This window comes from Anomaloglossus baeobatrachus, chromosome 3 (genome assembly GCF_048569485.1).
Source record: "Anomaloglossus baeobatrachus isolate aAnoBae1 chromosome 3, aAnoBae1.hap1, whole genome shotgun sequence".
Lineage (NCBI taxonomy): Eukaryota > Metazoa > Chordata > Amphibia > Anura > Aromobatidae > Anomaloglossus > Anomaloglossus baeobatrachus.
Genome location: NC_134355.1, coordinates 541929857 through 541942516, shown reverse-complemented (window position 1 = coordinate 541942516; position 12660 = coordinate 541929857). Strand labels below are relative to the sequence as shown.

The 12660-nt window shown below is 50.8% G+C and overlaps 1 protein-coding gene across 1 annotated transcript in view; it reads right to left on the bottom strand.

Annotated features, from left to right (window-relative positions):
* Positions 1-8862: 8862 nt before the first annotated feature.
* Positions 8863-12660, bottom strand: part of LOC142295520 (carboxypeptidase B-like) — a 49223-nt gene continuing 45425 nt past the window's right edge. The window contains 1 exon segment of the mRNA XM_075338620.1: positions 8863-9115. Coding sequence (XP_075194735.1) covers positions 8928-9115 — 188 coding nt within the window. The 3' untranslated portion in view covers positions 8863-8927.

The window sequence follows — 12660 nt, the reverse complement described above, 5'->3', positions numbered from 1 at the left end:
AGCCCCCAGGTGTTCAAAGTGCTCATCAAACATCTAGAAAAAATATTTGAGGGCTCTAGTTTCCAAAATGGGGTCACTTGTGGGGGAGCTCCATTGTTTAGGCACCTCAGGGGGTCTTCAAACCCAACATGGCGTCCGCTAATTAGTGCAGCTAATTTTGCGTTCAAAAATTCAAATGGCGCTCCTTGCATTCCAAGCACTGCCGTGTGTCCAAACATTTGATTTCCACCACATATGAGGTATCTGCGTACTCAGGAGAAAATGGACAATATATTTTATGTTGCATTTTTTCCCAATACCCTTGTGAAAAAAAAGCTACCTAGTTGAAGCAACAGTTTTGTGGTAAAAAAAAAATTTTTTCTTTTCACGGCTCAACGTTATAAACTTCTGTGAAGCCCCCAGGTGTTCAAAGTGCTCATCAAACATCTAGAAAAAATATTTGAGGGCTCTAGTTTCCAAAATGGGGTCACTTGTGGGGGAGCTCCATTGTTTAGGCACCTCAGGGGGTCTTCAAACCCGACATGGCGTCCGCTAATTAGTGCAGCTAATTTTGCGTTCAAAAATTCAAATGGCGCTCCTTGCATTCCAAGCACTGCCGTGTGTCCAAACATTTGATTTCCACCACATATGAGGTATCTGCGTACTCAGGAGAAAATGGACAATACATTTTATGTTGCATTTTTTCCCGATACCCTTGTGAAAAAAAAAGCTACCTAGTTGAAGCAACAGTTTTGTGGTAAAAAAAATTTTTTTTCTTTTCACGGCTCAACGTTATAAACTTCTGTGAAGCCCCCAGGTGTTCAAAGTGCTCATCAAACATCTAGAAAAAATATTTGAGGGCTCTAGTTTCCAAAATGGGGTCACTTGTGGGGGAGCTCCATTGTTTAGGCACCTCAGGGGGTCTTCAAACCCGACATGGCGTCCGCTAATTAGTGCAGCTAATTTTGCGTTCAAAAATTCAAATGGCGCTCCTTCCCTTCCGAGCTCCGCTGTGCACCCAAACAATTGATTTTTACCACATATGGGGTATCGGCGTACTCAGGAGAAAATGCACAATAAATTGTAGGGTGCACTTTCTCTTTTCTCCCTTGTGAAAATGAAAATTTTATGGCTAAAGTAACATTTTTGTGTTAAAAAGTAAAATTTTCATTTTTTCCTTCCACATTGCTTTGGTTCCTGTGAAGCACCTAAAGGGTTAATAAACTTTTTGGATGTGGTTTTGAGCAGAGTGAGGGGTGCAGTTGTTAGAATGGGGTCACTTTTGGGTATTTTCTGTCACCTCGGTCTCTCAAAGTCACCTCAAATGTGATGTGGTCCCTAAAAAAAATTATTTTCTAAATTTTGTTGGAAAAATGAGAAATTGCTGATGAACTTTGACCCCTTCTAACTTCCTAACGAAAAAAAAATTTGTTTCGAAAATTGCGCTGATGTAAAGTAGACAAGTGGGAAATGTTATTTAGTAACTATTTTGTGTGACATATTTCTCAGATTTATGGGCATAAATTTTCAAAGTTTGAAAATTGCAAAATTTTCAAAATTTTCGCCAAATTTCCTAAATTTTCACAAATAAACGCAAAAAATATCGGCCTAAATTTACCACTGACATGAAGTACAATATGTCACGAAAAAACAATCTCAGAATCGCCAGGATCCGTTGAAGCGTTCCAGAGTTATAACCTGTCAAAGTGACACTGGTCAGAATTGCAAAAAATGGCCCGGTCATTAGGGTGTTTTAGTGGCCGGGGGTGAAGGGGTTAAGTTCCTGGCTGATGTCTTCAGATGTTGTTTCAGTATTGCCACATATACTTCTTTCCTCATGATGCAATCTATTTTGTGAAGTGCACGAGTCCCTGCTACAGCTAAACAACACGACAACATGATGCTGAAGGATTATGTGGAGCACATTATATTGAATAGAAGGCAATGTGGGGCCTATTATACTATATTGGGGACAATGTGGGGCCCATTATACTGTAGGGAGGCAATGGGGCCCCATTATACTGTATGGAAGGCAATGGGGGGGCCCATTATAACATATGGAAGGCAATATGAAGGCATTGTTCTACATGGAAGACAGAGTGGGGCCCATTATACTATATGGAGGACAACTTATGACCCATCACACTGTATGAAAGGCAATGTGGGGCCAATTATAACACATGGAAAGCAAAGTGGGGCCCATTATACTGTGAAGAGGGGTGGCAGGGTCCATGGGCCGGACTCAATACTTCTGCTGTGGATCAAACTTCTCTCTCTTTGTCCTGGACCTTGGTTCTCTCCACAGAGCAAGGGGTAAAAGGTAGCTGGCAGGGCTCCTGATGGGGTGTGGGGACTTTATGTGTGCAAGTCATACCTCTATGCAGATCCTCAAACAATCCAAGAGATTCCCATTGGGGATTGATGGATGCAGAGTCAGTATTCTTGCTCAACAGTCTTTTCCTAACAGTTATGCACAGTAATTCAGTCCCATCATTACTGTGGGCACAACACTTAAACATACTAGGAACGGAACACTTTACCTCAAAGCACAATTGCACTGCCAACTGCTCCTTAGCTCTTGGTATTAGCTGCTGTTACACTGTCCTCTCCTTCATTTTCTGAGACAATGGTTACATTCAGTAAAGCCATAGAGTCCTGTTCAACCATGGTTGCATCCAGCCCGTAGAACACAGTTCCTACTAACAGTCTTTCCGACCTACACTGCCTTCGGACAATGTTTGTCCACTTACCTTCTCAGTGATAACCTGCTTGCCCAAGTCTGTTGCCAGCCCTCTGCTATAGGACTGTGACGCCCTGGGCAAGCCAGGGGTCACAGGTCATAACACCACCACACCCTACACCCCAGTTAGGAACACCAAGGCTAACCTAAAATCCTTGTTGCCTTCCTCCAGGGGCTGATGTCCACACCAGGCGGTGGGCCAAGCGGTTGGCTCCGCCCACCAAGGAGTTCACAGCCCTGGAGGCGGGAGAACCAGGCAGATCAAGCTAGGGGAGTGAAGTAGGAGGAAGTGGTAAAGGAGGACAGTAAGAGTAGAGACAGTGAAAAGGAACAGTTAAGAAAGCCTGAAGTTGGTCCGGGTGTGTGCCCCGGACTGAGACAGCAAGGTCAGCAGACGGCGGTGACTGTCTGCAGGGGAGACTGCTTGGAGGTTGCTGGAAGGACGGCGGACGGGTGGTGGCTCGGCGGTACCGGAGCGGTATACGAAGAGCAGTCAGCACCAGTGGCAGGGGCCTTTCGGATCCCGGCAAGGCTAGGAGTCGCCGTGAATTTGCCAAATCCGTTAGTGAAGGGGACCTCTGGGTCTCCCAACAAGCAAGTCCCGATTGAAGGCAACAGTCCAACCGTTACAGAGAGACACCGCCACCGCCAGGGCACCAGTTTCTCAGGGCCAGCGCCTGCGGGCAAAGTAGGGCTCCTCCGGCCCATATCCAAGCCGGGGAGCGGGTTACCGGTGGGAACCCATCGAAACCGTCATCATCTTAGGTGCAGGAAAAGGGACTGTCACCGTCAACTACTGGGGAAAAGCAAGTGCAGCCGTCCGTGGGAACCGTCTTTCCAGCCGTGTGTTTTACTGAGAACTGTGTCATCGTCTCAGGCTGAGTGAGTACCACAGTGCCGTGCGGCACAGCGCTGCCCCCGCCTCCCTGCACCCCACCAAGCCCTGCATCACCCACCTCATCACTGGGCCCCGGGACAACCAACCCCCTACCCACGGAGGGGAGGACTAACATCTAGCTGCTCCATACCATCACTCCCGGGATCCCCATACAGAGCAGCGGTGGTGTCAACAAATCACCACAACCGTGGGTGGCGTCACGGACAATAAATTATCCCAAAACCCAATCCCTTTTCACTCACGGGCGAGGAGCGCCGCTCGAGTCCCCAGGATCTGGCCCATCGCTCGGGCCACCGAGCAGCAGCAGCAGGCCGCAGCAGCCGCAGCGGCAGCCGGACCCGAGCAGGGGGAGAGCGCGGCGTCCCCTCCTCCGCCCGCGACAACTTGGCGTCACGAACAGGATCTTACCGCTCTGCCGTTGGGTAGAGGTGCGCCTTGTGACCGCCGGAGGTATCCGGCCGGAAAATTTCAGAAGTCGCCATCTTTGGCGCGAAAAGTTCCCGCTCGAGCGTCTTCTCGAGTAGTAGAGGCGCGAAGGCCAAAACTCCGCCTCGATAGAGGAGGGGCCGGAAAGAGGCTGAAGGGGACGAAATGGCGACTGGTCGCATGTAGCCGAGGCTATACAGATAAGAACGCTGGGACCCCACGATCCGCCGACCCCTGCAAAGAATGTCCGCTCCCCCTAGCTATGCGGAGGCTACCGAACCGGTGCCCGGGACAGCGGCAAGGCTGAGGGCCCGGACGGCAGGGATCTGCCGACACTACCGGGACCAGATCTGCCGGCTGATGGAACAGTGGACCGCGGAGGTGGAGGATGCAGCTGCAGTTGCACGAGTGTATGGAATGGAGGCCATGATGGAGGAGCTGGTGAGTGACCCACGCCCCTATGTCCCCGAGGGACCGGCCGCTGCGGCTGAGGGACCCGGTCTACCCCTGGCCCCCATGCCACCTCTGCCCTCCTTGCCCGTGCACCGCGCTGCGCCTGGCCCGTCGGGTGTACACCCCTTCGTGACAGTGGCCGAGAGAGTGGCAAGCCTGGAAGCTGCGGCAGCTGGCGGCAACTCGCCTGGCGCAGAGACGGACGATAGTGATTCCGGGCCTGACACCGAGCCCGTTTCAGAGGAAGATGAAGGAGTCGTCGCTCTGCAGGGCACGAAGGCCACTTACATACCCCGGAGTGGAAACAACGGGTATCAGGTGGCCCTTCCTCGCCGCGCTTGCTATGCACTGGAGGGGCTGGTGCCCGTGTTCTTCCACCCAGAGCCGGGTGAGGAGGACGAAAATGCACAGTAAGGGCCGCGGAGCACCATTGCACCGTCCCCGTTGGGACCACAAGAAAACATGTGTGTTTAAAGTGTGTTTGAAAAAGTTTTGCGAAAGAAAAAAAAAAAAAAAAAAGAATGATACCCGAAGATTTACCTGATTGTCTACCGTGATTGGAACCCGGCTGTTGCCGGCACCGTTGTCCCCGTGGGGACCGCTTGAAAAGTGTTTGCATAGAAACTTCTATGAGCAGGCCCAAGAACTCGCAGGGCAACCACAAACGTTAAGTGGCTTGTAAATATAAATCTGTTGTTGCAGCTACCATTACCGCCTCCGGAGAGGCAGGTTGGAGGGAGGGCCCGCAGTGGAGCAGGCTGGGGCCCAGCCACCACAGGAACCGGTGGCTACCCTCTGGAGGGGAAGGACAGATCCAGGGTAACTGGTTCAGGACTGGGGTCAAGGGGTGCTGCCTGGGTTTTAGGGGCAGCATCAGGGCCAGGTTACTTGGGTGGGAGAGAGCGGCAGCCGCAACCGTTTTAATGTTACCGTTTGCAACGTTTAAGTACCGAACCTCCCGATGTGGGATGATGTCATAAGTTGTATTATGTTTACCTTTTTATATATTTTTCAGAAAATAAAACCGGTGTTGGACGGGCAGCCCGCGGACGGTCTGCATTTTGCTAAGGGGGAATGTGACGCCCTGGGCAAGCCAGGGGTCACAGGTCATAACACCACCACACCCTACACCCCAGTTAGGAACACCAAGGCTAACCTAAAATCCTTGTTGCCTTCCTCCAGGGGCTGATGTCCACACCAGGGGGTGGGCCAGGCGGTTGGCTCCGCCCACCGAGGAGTTCACAGCCCTGGAGGCGGGAGAACCAGGCAGATCAAGCTAGGGGAGTGAAGTAGGAGGAAGTGGTAAAGGAGGACAGTAAGAGTAGAGACAGTGAAAAGGAACAGTTAAGAAAGCCTGAAGTTGGTCCGGGTGTGTGCCCCGGACTGAGACAGCAAGGTCAGCAGACGGTGGTGACTGTCTGCAGGGGAGACTGCTTGGAGGTTGCTGGAAGGACCGCGGACGGGTGGTGGCCCGGCGGTACCGGAGCGGTATAAGAAGAGCAGTCAGCACCAGTGGCAGGGGCCTTTCGGATCCCGGCAAGGCTAGGAGTCGCCGTGAATTTGCCAAATCCGTTAGTGAAGGGGACCTCTGGGTCTCCCAACAAGCAAGTTCCGATTTAAGGCAACAGTCCAACCGTTACAGAGAGACACCGCCACCGCCAGGGCACCAGTTTCTCAGGGCCAGCGCCTGCGGGCAAAGAGGGGCTCCTCTGGCCCATATCCAAGCCGGGGAGCGGGTTACCGGTGGGAACCCATCGAAACCATCATCATCTTAGGTGCAGGAAAAGGGACTGTCACCGTCAACTACTGGGGAAAAGCAAGTGCAGCCGTCCGTGGGAACCGTCTTTCCAGCCGTGTGTTTTACTGAGAACTGTGTCATCGTCTCAGGCTGAGTGAGTACCACAGTGCCGTGCGGCACAGCGCTGCCCCCGCGTCCCTGCACCCCACCAAGCCCTGCATCACCCACCTCATCACTGGGCCCCGGGACAACCAACCCCCTACCCACGGAGGGGAGGACTAACATCTAGCTGCTCCATACCATCACTCCTGGGATCCCCATACAGAGCAGCGGTGGTGTCAACAAATCACCACAACCGTGGGTGGCGTCACGGACAATAAATTATCCAAAAACCCAATCCCCTTTCACTCACGGGCGAGGAGCGCCGCTCGAGTCCCCGGGATCCGGCCCATCGCTCGAGCCACCGAGCAGCAGCAGCAGGCAGCAGCAGGCCGCAGCAGCGGCAGCGGCAGCCGGACCCGAGCAGTGGGAGAGCGCGGCGTCCCCTCCTCCGCCCGCGACAGGACTAATACCCCTAGGCAGTTACGACCAAGGTTACCTGGCTTAAGGTTTGGTACTCACTATGGTGGGATAGAGTACTTCACAGGTCCATCCTACGTTACAATTTCTCTTTGCACTACTCCTACTTTTTCCCTAGCTAAAACATTGTTTCTGTCTGTTTATATACTGTGCCAAACTGCTCCCAGTGCTCTTAACTGTTCTCCAGGTCTTGCTACTCCTGTCACTAGGCAACCTCCAGTATCTTGCCAAGGACCAGTAGCTAACACCAGCCACTAGCTGGCCACATGTGCAACATAAGCATAAACACATCAACATTATGTACATTATTCTCTACATTGATTGAAGTCTTCAGGGGCGCAGTGCATGAGTCCAGCATTAGAGATGAGCAGTTCAGTGGAAGTTTGAAGGCAGCAAACAAGCCAAGCCTCTACTGGCTCAAGCTTGACCCAAACCCCGGAGCAAATAACTAATTGGCAGTTTAAGTCTCCACTCACAAACTGCCAGCCATAAGCAGAATATTTCCAGGGGAGGGTGGGTGTTCTTTTTCAAACAATGTTTTGAGCTGCACACTACATGTAATCGTGCTGATGTTACCCCCAATGTGTGCCATTCAAACACTGCAAGCGGCTTGCACAGGGCTGAACCCAAGCGTACACTGCATTCCTCGTGCGATTCAAGTTCACACGTACAGCACCCAAACCTTCATTTTTTAAGTTGGTGTTCGGTTTGACAATTGAACCTCAGGTTCACTCATCTCTATCCAGCACCCCCTTATGACTGAATGGAAAGTAATGAGGAGCGTGGCCCTTTATACTATATGGAAGCTTATGGTGTTGTGCCGTCCCCATGCCAGCAGCCGGCGCTGCTCGGATCCGGGCCTCCTGGGGTAGTGGCTCGAGGGTCTCCGGACCCGGGGGTCTCGCGGACACGCGGAATAAATGGGGGGACGTAGATGTGCGGGCTAGGCCGTATTAAGTTCGTGACGCCACCCATGGTGTGTGGTGAGTTGGGACACCACCGCTGCTGTAATGGGGCACCCGGGGGAGATGTAACGGCAGCTGGATGTTAACCCCTCCATAGGTAGGGATGGTTGCCTCGGGGCCCAGTGTCTGGTGCAGGGTATAGCGACGGCAAAATATATCACACAAGTCTCTGGTAAACCAAGGTGCTGGTGGCTGGTGCCGCGGCCGGTTGCATTCAGGTCCCCTACCCGGGCTGGTGGTCTCTATCCTTTTCCTCTGCACTGTTTTGTGTAAGGTGGACTTCCTAGTCTGGAACTCAGGAGTCCGCTCCCGGCTGGATGTGGCCTAGGGAGCCGTACCCGCAGATGCTGGCCCATGGGATCTATGGGCCCTGGCGGTGACTTCTTATCCCTATCGGTGGGCTGTTGTCTTCTATGAGGGACTTTGAGTGGGACAGAATCTCTAGTCCTGGCTTCAATCGGTTAATTAACCAGGCCGCTTGTTTCCGGTCCTGGCTTCAGGGTCCGAGTACCCCCCTTTGTGCTCCGGTTTCCGGGTTGGTTCCCCGTGTCAGTACTGGCGGGCTACAACCCTGTCACAGTCCACCTCGGTTCTGCCGAGCCGTCTTCCCATCTCCTTCTAGCCAAAAGCACCAGGGCTCCCACCCTGGCACCGTTTAACTTGAACTTTTCCTGCTGGAGCTACACTTAGCTCCAGCCCACACTCCTCTCCAAACTGTACTCCTAAACTTATCTGCTTTATTCTCGCTCCGGGCTGTCTGGACCCCTGGGAGGGTGTGTCCAACCGCCTGGTCATGCCCACTGGTGTGTCTATGTTTCCCTAAGGGGGGTGACTAGGGTTTTAGGTTGGCTGTGTGTTTCCTAAGTGGGGGATGGTGCTATGCGGGGGCCTATTTGTGACTACCTAGTTTTGCCAGGGCGTCACAGTTTTGTATTTGCTACTTCCAAAATTCCTATTATAATATAGGACCAGTCACCAGTACATCAAAATACATATAAAATTTTCCAATAGTAAAAAAAATCTAATAATTCCAGTATTTATGTATACTCTAAATAAATGTCTCAGAGAGGAGAGATAAAGGTGCTGATATCTCATTTATTGTTATGATTTATGCTCAGTGAAGAAGACATTAAATGTGACATAACTTGGTTAGGAAATGCGTGAGAGAACATAATTGGCGATGTATTTGATGGCCAGTGTAGTTTCTTTACAGGTTGCTCTTATCTCAGACTCAGGGAGGAGGAAGCAATACTTGCCCCTGTCCCGCAGCTCAAAGGTGAAGGCATACTGAATTCCTTGTGTGTAGGCCCAGTCATCTGAAGATCCAGAAGTCGGATCTAGAAGAGGCAAATTCATTGTGTTAAATTTATTATGCTCATTTGTAATATTCACTTGATATGTTGCATTTTTTTTAATCTTTGGTTTACTTTTCATAAAGTAGAAGTCTCTTGCTGAAAAAAACACCTTACATGATCTTGACTTTCCACTCGTATTAAGGGGTGGTCTGGATTACATAAATGATTACCTGTCTGCTGGATAGGTGTGAGATCTGTGTGGTTTCCATCGATGGGATACCAAGAAATGGCCGGTACCAGTGAATTGTGTCCTTCTTTCTCCCCTTGTCACAAGACTGCGGCTGGTCATGCATATACCCTGCCAGTTTACCCAAAATCTACTGGGGTAGCCTTGTGTCTTAAGTGTCTAAGGCTACTTTCACACTTGCGTTGAATGGCATCCGTAGCATTGCGTTGTGTGACGCATGCAACGGATGCGTTGCATATAGTGGCACAACGGATGCTACGGATCGTACAAAATAACTCAATCCGTTATAGGTTTTTTTCCTTGACTTTACACATCTGGACATGCACAGTTGTGTAAAGACGGATGCGTTAACGGAATCCGTCAAATGACGGATTCTAACGGAATCCGCCACCATAGGCGTCCATTATAAAAACAACGGACGCACACGGATTCCTGCAGGTTGCGTTTTTTTGACACTCCGCCAAGTGCAGAAAAACGCTACATGCAGCGTTCCATCCGCCCAACGGTCACTGACGGTCAGCGTCAAAAGAACTGATGCGCCGCAGGGCGGACGCAATGCAAGGCCATCCGTTGCTATCCGTAGCTAATAGAAGTCTATGAGGAATCAAACGGTTTCCTGCAACGGTTACCGTAATTCCTCAAGGCTGCGAATAGCAACGTAAGCCGTCCAACGCAAGTGTGAAAGTAGCCTAAGGCACACGTGTGGCGCCCTGGACAAGCCAGGACGTCACAGAACAACACCTACACACCCCACACTCCCGGTCAGGCACACCGAAGTCAGACACAAACCCTTGTTGCCTCCCTCCAGGGGCTGATGTCCACACCAGGGGGTGGGCCAGGCGTTTGGCCCCGCCCACCGAGGAGTTCACAGTCCTGGAGGAGGGAAAAGCAGTCAGTCGAGATTAGTGTTGGAAGTGAAAGTGGAAGGAGGAAAGTGGCAGTTAAGAAGCCTGAAGTTGGTCCGGGTGTGTGGCCCGGACGGATCAGCAAGGTTGGCAGATGGTGGTGACCGTCTGCAGGAGAGGCCTATTGGAGCCAGCCGTAAGGACCGTGGACGGGCGGTGGCCCGGCGGTACCGGACCGGTACGCAAAGAGAAGCCAGCACCATCCGGCAGGGGCTTACGGACCCTGGCAAGGCTAGGAGTCGCCGTGAATTTGCCAAATCCGTTAGCGAAGGGAACCTCCCGGGCTTCCCAGCAGCCAAGTCCCGACAGAAGGCAACAGTCCAACCCAGAGAGGGAAACACAGTCACCGCCAAGGCTAAATTTCCCAGGGCCAGAGCCTGCGGGCAAAAGGGGCTCCTTCAGCTCTCATCCAAGCTGGGGAGCGGGTTACCGGTGGGAACCCATTGGAACCGTTAGACTACATAGGTGCAGGGAAAGGCAGTCACCATCAACCTGCCGGGAGGAGAAACACCGCAGCCGTCTGTGGGACCCGTCCAGCCAGCCGTGTGTTTTACCGAGAACTGTGTCCTCATCATCATTGGCTGAGTGAGTACCACCGTGCGGCACAGCGCTGCCCTCGTGACCCTGCACCTCGCCAGGCCCCGTATCCCGCCTGCCATCCATCCCTACCCCATCACCGGGCCCCGGGACAACCAACCCCTACCCACGGAGGGGAGAACTAACATCCAGGCTGCTCCCTGTCATCGCTCCCGGGATCCCCGTCCAGAGCAGCGGTGGTGTCACCAATATCACCACAACCGTGGGTGGCGTCACGGACAATAACCAAATCCCCACCATCCAATCCCCACCCTTTTCACTCACGGGCGAGGAGCGCCGCTCGAGTCCCCAGGATCCGGCCCACCGCTCGAGCCACCACCGAGCAGCAGCAGCCGCAGCAGCCGCGGCCGGACCCGAGCAGTGGGAGAGCGCAGCGTCCCCTCCTCCGCCCGCGACACACGCATGATCCACTGCTCAAGTTAATGGAAACCTGTCATTTCTGATAACGCTATTAACCTGCAGAGATAGGGTTAATAGAGTTATGGAGGTGCCCTGCTGCTGTACTGACAAACGAAAAAAGACACCAAAACGTGTTGCCTTTTTACAGTGATTTTTTCACTTTCTCATTGCTTTCTGTGAGTAAAAAAATGCTGAAAGAATTTACAGTCAGGAAAAAAAGAAACAGGCGTGCACATGAAATTTTGTGAATCTCATAGCTTTTGGTGGTACTGTAAAAACTGCTTTTAATTTGCATTTAAAAATGGAGCAAAAAAAACAGTGCAAAATCTGCAGCTTATCCTCACAGTTTATTTTTTCCCGAGTGTCGCACTTATAGTACATTGGCTGGGCACTTACATAACGCTATTAATCTGTAGATTAGTCCTATATCTCCAGGTTAATAGCGTTTTAAGTTATGATACGTTCCCAATAACTCCTTTTCATGGCCAGAAAATACAAGGGGAAAAAGAGGAACAGACGTTCTTGATTCAGGTGTTCAGTGGGGCTCCTACTCACACCAATCTTACAATTATAACCTATCCAATATATAGGTGATTATTTAAGTAGACCATAATACTTCTTTTTTAATACTTAAATGCATGTATTTGTGGCTAAAAACAATTTTTGCTACTGGGCAGGGCTGGCTCCAGGATTTCTTGTGCCCCGGGGAGAAAGAGTCTCAGTGGGCCTCACGCACACGCAGACACGCACATACGTAGATACGTACACGTACAGGCATACATGCATATACATATTTGAAGACAAATTCACAAAAATACATCTAAACAGAAATAAATATATACACAGTCATATCTGATAACATACACTGGAGATCAAAATTAGAAAACAATGTATGATCATTTCCTTTTTTTAGAAATAATGTAATCTACATTGATCAACATTTAAAGGATTTTTGTATGGGGTACACCATGCCACTGGAACAGTGTTTTCCAAAAGATCCAAAGTTTATCATCATAATCTCTTTATTTTGCGCATAACGTGATGATCATAATTAAAGCACAGCAATGACTGTAGCACAGATAAATACTATAAGTAAATTTTCTGAAGGCAACAGCTGTCACCAATCAGTAGGAAGTGTGCAGGTCTTTGCTTTGAATGACTTCAGCACATCTGCAGCCACAGGACATCACTAGTCTCTCACACTGCTCTGGTGTGATTTTGGTCCACTCTTCTTCTAGTCTCTTCCACAGTTCTTTGACTGTTGTGGATTTCTTGGCCATAACTTTGTCACTAAGGATTTTACTGAGGTTTACTATTGGGTTTAGATTAGGACTCTGGGCTGGCCATTTCATTGTTTTGCTGGTTCAAGGAACAGCTTTACCCATTCTGCTGTGTGACAGGGGGCATTATCCTGCATGAAAATTGCTGGCTGATTGAGT